At 41.3% G+C, this 10,380-nt stretch overlaps 1 protein-coding gene across 2 annotated transcripts in view; it reads right to left on the bottom strand.

The window, feature by feature from the left end:
- Positions 1-505: 505 nt before the first annotated feature.
- The window catches only part of PLCXD1 (phosphatidylinositol specific phospholipase C X domain containing 1), a 36,190-nt gene continuing 26,315 nt past the window's right edge, over positions 506-10,380 (bottom strand). For both annotated transcript variants that reach the window (XM_043496153.1, XM_043496200.1), the window contains 2 exons: positions 6,374-6,557; positions 506-2,941 (listed from right to left, as the gene is read on the bottom strand). In XM_043496153.1, the coding sequence (XP_043352088.1) occupies positions 2,661-2,941; positions 6,374-6,557 (465 nt within the window). In that variant the 3' untranslated portion in view covers positions 506-2,660. The remainder of the gene's footprint in view (positions 2,942-6,373; positions 6,558-10,380) is intronic.

Raw genomic sequence — 10,380 nt, 5'->3', positions numbered from 1 at the left:
TCATTAAGCATTTTGCTTACTAAAAGGTTAATGCAAAGGATTTAATTAATTATATGAGGGTAAAAAATGCATGTTTATGTAGAGTTTTAAGCAGGGAAATAGAAGAAACAAACTTTTCTACAACACAAATCTCCAAACAAAATAAGAAACTACTACCTAGCCTTGAATACTGTGTTTTAAATATAGAAGATGTTTAGGGTGAAGTTAAATCTTTCCTGCTTAAGAATGTCGCAGCATGGGCCAGAGCTATTGCTAGAACTCATCTAACTGTAAAAATCAATAGGGATTTCTGCTTCAGACCTGATGGCACAATATGTTGTAGGCGTATTATGAGCTAACCACAGGATTCCAGTACTTCAGACAAGGAAATTATATCTCAAATTTAAACTTAGAAGAATGTAATATTTACAAAAAAGAGAGAGGGAAAAAAGACTATGAATGAATAAGAAACAGAAAATGTAGCAACACTAGAGAGAACTGTAAGGCAAATAAATCTGTGTGTATCAGAAGTGAATAAAAGTTTTACTAGGAGAGAACAATACTGTGCAGAAAAACATATCTAAATACATGTAATACAGCATTTTATGCAAATGACACAGAAAAATTTTATATACACTTTTATAAATCCAACAAAATACATCACTGCTATATACTTGTATATACTAACAGTAAACAGGGAAAGGACATGGATAAAAAAAACATGACAGACTGGCAGAATTGTTTCTAAACAATGTTTGGGTTTCCATTGACACACCACCCATAAATCAGTGTGAAGTTTCACAAGGAAGCAATTTCCTGGCCATTTATTTCTGGAACTCAAATATGATTTGGGGTCAAATACCATTTGAGATCAGTCTTGTCCCTAGTGGGTGGATGTTCATCTTAACAACCCACCACTGGCATAAAAAGTGTGTTGTGCATCTAAAGAATGAGGTATACTGACGTAGCTACACAGTGAAGCTTATACAACGCCTGCCTCTTGGCTCTTGCCAGTGATACTTGGTCCTCACTTTCATGATCAATAAAAATGCACCTAGTTTTCCAAAAATGAAAACAGAAAAATAGTATTAACAATCAGTGCATGGCATAAAACCCATGATTTGCAATGTAAGTCCAGATACCCAATATCTGCTTTAGTTGCTATTTTGTTAAGTAAGAGGGGGGGAGTCTGTTTTCAGATATATAAATATTAATCAAAAGCATAATTTAGGTTGGAAGTTGGAAGATTTGTAACCATCAAAGGAGTGAGGTTCTGGAACAGTCTTCCGCTGGCGTAGTGGGGGAAACAACTAGTTTTAAAATGGAGTGTGATACGTTTATGAAAGGGTTGCCTACAATAGTAGGGGACTTGACTTGACTTCCAGGCCTAGCAACTTGGAACTCTACTGAAGATACTCTAGATTTACATCAGTGTAAATTAAAGTAGACTTTAGTCCATAGTGTATTATAAAGTGTGAAAAACATTTTTAAAAATCTTACTTTTATTTTACTGGGGGCTACATAACAGCCTCTTCGCTGAAGACATTTCAAGCTAAATGGGCAAAAATCTACTCAGAGGGCCCAGTTGTGCTATCTTGAAGTCAGAATTGGCATGACTATAAAATGGGGGCAATATCAGGCCTGAGGAATATGTAATAAACAGTAGTATATTAGCATAGAGACTGTTGATGAACATTGTGATAATAAACTTACCAGGTTGTAAGACAGACACTAAAGGATCAATTCAGCACCCTCTTGGGTACAGTATTGCCAGTTCCCTCCAAGATGCCAAAATGCCCACCTGATGACCAACTTGACATTTTCCAGAATAATGCCAAGATTCTTTAAGAACACTCAGTTTTGGAGTAGCAGCCATGTTAGTCTGTATTTGCAAAAAGAAAAGGAGTACTTGTGGCACCTTAGAGACTAACAAATTTATTTGAGCATAAGCTTTTGTGAGCTACATCCGATGAAGTGAGCTGTAGCTCACGAAAGCTTATGCTCAAATAAATTTGTTAGTCTCCAAGGTGCCACAAGTACTCCTTTTCTTTTTGTCAGTCTTAATAAATTTACTTACAGGCATACTAATAATGCCTTAGATTATCAAAACAATGTATTCTAAAAATCTTATTTTCTGTTTGCCAATTATGTTGTGTACTTTTAACATTTCACTCACCTTGGTCCATGAAAACAAACTAGTCACTTTCACTGTCTGGTGTACAAACCGAGATGTTCAGGTTGCAAACACACACACACACAACAAATATTTAAATCCATACCTAAAAATTTTTCATTGAAATAACTAAATTATTTGCATTAAGAATATATTTAAAGAAAAAAATCAACAGTAAACAAATTTATTTTCTAAAAGTTTTGTTACTGCAATATTTATGCTCTTCCCAGCTAAATTACACCTACGCAGCAAAGACTCTAGAGAACTTAAGGAGAGGCCTTTTTGCTCTTCCCCATTCCCTAGTTATAGGAAGTTTTGCTTGCCATAAGCATTGTGTATTTTAAAATCTGACTTTGGTGCGAAAGCGTCAATTAATGAATCTTCAAAACATCCCTGGGAGGAAGAAATGTCATTTATATACACACACGATGTATCTGAACCAGGAAAACAGCCCTCCCTGTGAGAGCTGATGAAAAGCTACTCAATACCAAGGTTATGAAGCTGAAAGTTATGAAACATCCTTTAATTCAGTCTCATTACTATGGTAATGTAATAGAGGGATGATTTTTTTGTTAAGTTCTATCACATCATTCACAAAATCATCATTTTCTATGAAGTCTCCAGCAATGATGTTGATACAGTTCCTCTTTGGTCCTGGATACTGTTGCTTTAGCCAGAGTTTCAGGTGTGGAAAGCTAGAAAGGGTCATTTTCTTCAAGGATCCAAATGGATGTGCCAGAATGTACTCTAAGTCTTCAGTAAGGTTAATCCCTGCAACAAAGAAACTGTCTGAAACGAACAAAAAAAAGAAACATTAAATTGGTATCTGTCATTACTGAGCAGTGACTCAGCCCTACATCTAGTGTTTTCTCTGGAATAATTAGCAGAGGAGTTTCCTCCAGAAAATTAGGTACCTTTCCAGTGACTGGAGTTGTCTTAACAGCTCACCTTCTCTTAGAGTTGCAAGCTACACTATGCAGATATGGAGCAATTAAAACCAGTTAACCTAACTCAGGCTCACATGCTTCAATATAAAGTCACTTAATTTACTCATCCTGTGAGAAAATGTTCCCTGCTTGCTAGTCTCCATCAATCAAGGAAAATTTTCATAAAGGTGAAACCTAGGTCACTTAACAGTAACTGGAGTTCCCTATATCAATATAGGGCCATACTGTGCCTTGATTTGGCAATTTCTTTTTATGAACAGTACTGCACAATATCTGTGGCAAGATCCAGTCATAGGTTTCCCCATAAGAGTTGCTTCAACTTCTATAGGCTAACAAGCAGTGGCTTCATTGAGGAGTCCCCTATAAATATCAGTTGCATAATATGTCCCATTGTTCCCCCCAGTCATCACTCACCATCCCTGCATCTCTATTCGAGGAAGAAAATGAAGGGCTGACATGCCTCCTTTTACAGCTGTATCAGTACAGAGGGTGTACAAGTTGAGGCATATAACAAGTGGTAACTGTTCTTTAATGGTTAATTGTCCCCATAATATATGGCATAATGCCTAACTCTACAAGAAAGGTATCCATTTGGAGGCAATTTCCATGAAAGTAGTACATCACTAAAAGGGCGGAGAAGCAGATTGATGCAGAGGGGGGGTTGAGGCTTTTAAACCCCATTAATTACGTGCAATGCAAAAAATGAGAAAAGAAAGAATGTGGAAGGCCATAGGGAGGGGGAAAGAGGGGCAGGTATACAATAGCTCTCTCTCCCCTTTAACACCCCCCACACACAATGCTTTAGATACATCTTAATGTGGAGAGATCAACTGGATAGATAAAACACATCTCTGTTGAGGCGGCAGCGCTCCTGTGACACACCAAAGCATAAAGTCAAGCTGTCACAATTCTTCCATCATTGTATGTTAATCACTCATTTATGCTATTCTCACTAACATCAAAGGAAGTGTTTAAGCTTCAATATATATTCACTTAATTTACTCACTGCTACACTTACTAACATGAAAGGCCTCCTTCTTTTTGTTAGTGGTAATGCACTAGCTTGCACACACGTGTGCATCACTGCCTGCTACTTGAAAAATGTTAGAACTGCTCAAGTGCTTACAGGTTTCACTTTACTGTCAGTGGTGCTGGTGGAGGCTTGTGCGTTTGCAGCGTATAGTGATGAGGAGTTTCAATGTCACAAGGATGTGGTTAGCTGATTGCCATCATGTTGACATGTGGGTAGCCATGGACAATTACAAAGTGAAACCAACTTCTCAGGGCTAGTTTTAGATGTGAGCTGTGTCTGAGCAAAGATAGTTACTTTATAAAGGGTTTCAAAAGTCAGTGAAAACCCCTCTTGTCTTTTAATACAAATCACCCATGTTTCTGTTTTTTCCCTGTCTTAGGCCTGGGTTACACTAGCTGGGGGGATCGATCCAAGTTACGCAACTTCAGCTATGTGAATAACGTAGCTGAAGTTGACATACTTAGACATACACATTGCAGTGTCTTCACTACGGTGAGTCAACTGCTGCTGCTCCCCCGTCGACTCTGCCTGCACCTCTCGCGGCGCTGGAGTACAGGAGTCGACAGGAGAGCGCTCGGGTCGATTTAACACATCTAGACTAGACGCGATAAATTGACCCCCGCTGGATCAATCACTGCCCACCGATCCGGTGGGTAGTATAGACATAACCTTAGTTTCCTTCCCAGAATTAAGGTTCATGTCACAACTTTAAGCAAATAGCTGATATGTAAAAGAAGCAGAGAGCTGATCCATTTTTGGAGACATCATCATAAGGGAAGATGAACTTCACACTGATCTAACCAGCCATGATGTATAACACCCATTCAGTATCATGGACATTTAAAGCAAGGTAACAGCTACTGCATACAGTGTAACAAGTAGGACATTAAGGCCCAGATCTATAAAGGGACTTAGGCACTGTGATGCTGTGCCCAGCAACATCTAACTTTTAGGCACCTAGAAAATAGCAATGGGATCCACAAAGCCTGAGTTATGCACTTAGGTCCCAATACAATGCATGGGGAGAGACAGGCACCTTACAATGTGATCCAAAAAGCCAGCACACTATTCAGGGAGCCATCTAAGCTAGCTAAAGGGAGATGCTGATGAAAGGGGTGTATCCTAAGCCCCCTCGCTCTGACAGATATCAGTCCCTCCCTGCAGCCTGGATTTCAGTGTCTATCTCTGCTAGCCTTCCACGAATGGGAATCCCTCTCGTGGAGTCAGGGGGGTTAGGTGTCTATGTTGTTTCTGATGAGACTGAGTTAGGCATCTGCCTCTCTCCACACAGAAGAAGGGGGCACCTTTTAACATCTAGCCTAGTGGTTAGGGTACTCACTTGAGATGTGGGAGCCCCAGGTTCAATTACCCTTCCCCCTGAGGGGGTGAAAGAATTTGAACAGGGAGATCCCAAACCTCAGGAGAGGGCTCTAATCACTGAGCTATGGGATATTCTGATGTGGGGCTGCTAAATAACAAAAGAGTGATTAGAACAGGGGAATTGATCCTGGGTCTTCCAGATGGGTATCCTAAGTACCCGACTAGAGTCATTTTCACTGTCTCTGGTCTGGCCCAATGACTGTTCAGAACCCCCCTCTAAATCCCCTGTTTAAAACAGTCATTGGGCCAGAGAGAGCGAATGCAAGAGTGAGAATGACTCTGTGACCTGGTGGTTAGGGCACCCCTGCTCCCGTCACTCTCACTTTACCCACAGTGGAACAGCTTCAACAGGAGAGATTGCGGGCACCCTTCTTCAGAATATCCCATAGCCCAGTGGTTAGAGCTCCCTGCTGAGACACAGGATTTGAACAGAGGGCCCTTTTCTCCCTCTCTGGCAGAAATGGGAAAATTAAACCTGGATCTCCCACATCCCAGGTGAGTGTTCTGACCACTGGGCTAAAAGTTATAAAGCACCACCACCAGCGAGATTTTAAGTGGGACCTGATCCGGTAGGCAACCTCAGAACACGCCTGCCAGATCGGGCCTCATATGCAAGATAAGTATCCAGATGCCTAGAGAGAGGCAGCAGGGCGCATGACCAGAGGCTGAAATTAAGGCACCAACAAGGTTCAGCAGGAGTTTTGTGGGTCACCATGGAGCCTAAAACTGGAATTTAGGCACTAAAGTACCTTTGTGGATCAGGCCCAAATGTATATGTTGGCAATAAGTAGTTTGGGGTTTCTACTCATTTCTTGTTCCTGGGTATGTTCCTAGTTCCCGTAAGTGAGATGTGGTAGGTACCTGGGCGCCCATTCTGTTTCATTTGTTCCAGATACTGGATAAGATCGTGAGTTGTAGTCTTGTTTCCCCACCAATATGGAATTGCAGGCCATAGTTCATGGTGCTTCATTACTTCAGTCACATCCTCATAGGAGATGATAACCTGGTAACCACATGTCCACATGTTCCGTAGTGTTGGAACCACCTGAAAGGAATGACAGTCCTACTGTTAAAGTTAACAGGAGCAGGATGGCTAACTCCTGGGCAACTCTTTAAAAATTCAAATGCTAAGTCATGAACTTGCTCTAAAATGAAATAGATGCAGGCTCAGTTCCAACAATGCTGCTAAACCTGCCAACATAAAGGGCAGGCACCAGGTGAATTAGAAGGTGCTTCGGGCTGAGAGAGGTCTGTGATGATAATAATAACTTGAGAAGTCTCTGTCTTTATGGCAGTTCTAATTAGGGCACACATTACAAGTTCTCCTTCTTCCTCTCTAACAGGAAACCACCTACAGTTCCCCTAATGCCTTCCACAAACACACACCAGCTCTAGAAAGGGTGCTAGAAGTACTGCAAGAGCGGGGAGAAGGGTTGGCAAGCAACAAAAACATCTCCTCCCAGAGCCCTCAAGGAAGCACCCCTTCACCAGACTGGCCCTCCTGGACCTATCAAGGGACAACCCCCATCACCAGCCTGATTCTCTTCTTCCCTTCTCTCTCAGTCCCCATCATCCCAATCTCCAGTGCCTATGAATCAGAACCAGTTCACTTATCCTTAAGAAAAAGATGATTTGTGAGATGCTTCAGACAATAAGGGATGTAATTTGAAACCTAAAAGTCACATTTACTTAGAGATAGTTTCAGTGTATTGGCCCCTCTCTCTGATTCCTTGATAGACTAGATGTGATCCATCCATGTTCTTTAAGTAATGGTTACCTCATTTCTTATTCCCAAAGGCTATTTAGCCTGTGTCTGTTTCATGGCTCTACTGCACATGCACGTCAGACTGCTATGCTAAAAGCCCTGAATGCTTAGAGAGTGTCATTCTTCTACCCTCTCCCTGATCTGCCAGTGTTTGCAACTTAATCCATTCCTGCTCTTCCCTGAAGCAACTTCAGTGAGGTAGGGCAGGTGGTCAGAGCAAGGAAAACACCTTCCCGTCTCCATACTTCTCTCCCCAGCTCTCCACAAAGAAAGGGAATACCTCCCCTGTTGCTCCGTCACTGAAATGGGCAGGGGGAGAGAATCTGTTGTGGGTTTTTTTGGTTTTGTTTTTTGTTTTTTTTGGGGTGGGGAGGATAGGGGGGACTAAAGAAATGTGTAATTTTAAAGCCAGGTGGAGATCAAATGCCACACCTGCTATAATTACCTTATCCCAAGCCTGGCACCGTAGTCCAGATTTTTGAAATCTTCCCCTCCAGTAGAACTAAAAGGAGTTTTATACCATTTTACCAGAACTAAGCGCTGGCAACATATCAGGTTCAGCAGCATAAGTGGTAGAAGCAAGAATCTAGCACTGAAAGCTACAGCACAGTATGATAGCCCCACCATAATCTTAGTCCCTTTATTCTTTTGTATCAAAAATTCCTTTTGTGGTGAGGGCAGTTTAATTCATCCCACTCTGTCTGACCATTCTGAACACAAGTAATTTATTCCATTACCCCCTCTAATATTGGTTCTGTTAATCCAGACCTTTATGTCAAAGCATGCTTCGAGGAAACAACAAAACAATGTCATTCAGGTCTTCAGTTATTCAGTTGAGGCCTTGAATATTCAGGATCATCTAATTTTCCCCAGAATTGTTCTATTTTAACTTTTCTGAACAAACCTCTTTGAAATGGTAATCTTGAATGGTTACCACTACATACAGTAACTTCAAAGACTTAATTCAAATAATAAACAAGGTCATCATTATCCTGTTGCCCTCATGTCTCCAGAGAAGTCTCACTGTTCATGTGCCTCTTTGAAATGTTAATTGTTTAACTGCTCAAAGCTCTTGTACCTTGTAGCTGGTTTAAAAAAAACCCTGAACATTTTAACTCTTAGAATGTAATCATTAAACACTTTCTGATTATTAAATCAAGCCCTTTCTGGAGGGCTGGAGGGTTCAAAGGAATGGTAGTAGGATGGCAAGCCTCTCTCACCTCTAGGTTGACAGGTCAAGTCCAGCCTAAGTTCAATAGAGAAAGTCATTACCATCTGCTGGCTGTTGTAGGTGGTCCAAGTCCATTCCCTAGTGGAGAAGCCCACATCACAAAAAACACTAGCACTAATTAGTGCCTTGTTGGCAATTGTAGTAGAGAGGTCCAGGATCAAGAAGACAGACCAGACTACTGTCTCATTCCCTATCTGTCCCTCTGGAACATAGCTGACATACATTGGTGGAGCAGTGTGAGGAAGCCTGTATTGCTGCTGCCATTATGTATCAATTCTATCAGAGAACTTTAGGGCCACAGAGTTGTCAGGAGAGCACTAGCACTAAAAGTACACCAAAAAAACCACCGCTACAGACATTCCCAGTACTACCTTAACAGTCCATTTAACATCATCACTCTGACTAGGCACGCTAGGGGAGTGAATTGTTCTGAATGCCATCGGTGGAACCAGGTGTGAATCAATCTATCAGATGCCAGTATAATTCACAGGTACAATTACAAAGTTCACCTAATTACCAAACATCTTATGTTACCTTTACTGGACTGCAGTGCAAGAGATTTTACCTGTGGCCATTTTAGGCATGAAGGGAGGGGAGAGGAAAAGTGAAAAGTGTATATTTTTAAATCTGTATTTATATACTATATGGCCTTGTCCTCATTAGCAAACTTTTAGCCATAGCAAAATGCAGCTCTGCTAGTGGTAGCAATGGTGGAGAATTACAGCTATAAGTATAAGCTATGAAGTGAGCTGTAGCTCATGAAAGCTTATGCTCAAATCAATTTGTTAGTCTCTAAGGTGCCACAAGTACTCCTTTTCTTTTTGCGAATACAGACTAACACGGCTGCTACTCTGAAACTTACAGCTATAAAGTTTGCTAGTATAGATGCAGCCTATTTTGCAAAAAATTGAACTGAACTAGGAGAAAACCAAAAAAGAGTCCTCCAGAAATGTATCTAACCTACAGAAAGTAACAGAGAATGATACACTCTTTATAAAAATAATGAGAAGTCCTTATGGCACCTTAGAGACAAAAAAGTTTATTTGGGCATAAGCTTTCGTTGGTTAGAACCCACTTCATCAGATGCATGTAGTGAAAATACAGGAGCAGGTATAAAGACATCAAAGGATGAGGATTGCTTTACCAAGCGTGAGGTCAATCTAATGAGATAAATCAATTTTATCAGGATACCAAGGGAGGAAAAATAACTTTTGAAGTGGTAAGAGAGTGGCCCATTACAGACACTTGACAAGAAGGTGCGAGTAACAGTAGGGAGAAATTAGTATTGGGGAAATTAAGGTATAGTGTTTCTAAGGGTATGTCTACACTACAAAATTAGGGTGAATTTATAGATGTCGGTTTTGTAGAAAGCATTTTTATACAATCGATTGTGTGTGTCCCCACACAAATGCTCTAAGTGTATGTAGTCGGCAGAATGTGTCCACAGTACCGAGGCAACCATCGACTTCCGGAGCATTGCACTGTGGGTAGCTATCCCACAGTTCCCGCCGCCCATTTTAATTCTGGGTAGAAATCTCAGTGCCTTATGGGGCTAAAACATTATCGCGGGTGGTTCTGGGTACATATCGTCAGGCCCCCCTTCCCTCCCTCCCTCCGTGAAAGCAAGGGCAGACAATCGTTTTGCACCTTTTTTGTTGAGTTACCTGTGCAGATGCCATACCACGGCAAGCATGGAGCCTGCTCAGCTAACCATCACCGTATGTCTCCTGGGTGATGGCAGACGCGGTACTGCATTGCTACACAGCAACAGTTTATTGCCTTTTGGTGCAGACAGTACAGTATGACTGGTAGCCGTCGTCAACATAATCCAGGGTGCTCTTTTAACTGACCTCAATGAGGTCAGGGGCACCT

This window comes from Dermochelys coriacea, chromosome 1, assembly GCF_009764565.3.
Source record: "Dermochelys coriacea isolate rDerCor1 chromosome 1, rDerCor1.pri.v4, whole genome shotgun sequence".
Taxonomy (NCBI): domain Eukaryota; kingdom Metazoa; phylum Chordata; order Testudines; family Dermochelyidae; genus Dermochelys; species Dermochelys coriacea.
The sequence above is the reverse complement of the archived record's forward strand: the minus strand, read 5'-3'. Positions and strand labels throughout refer to the sequence as shown.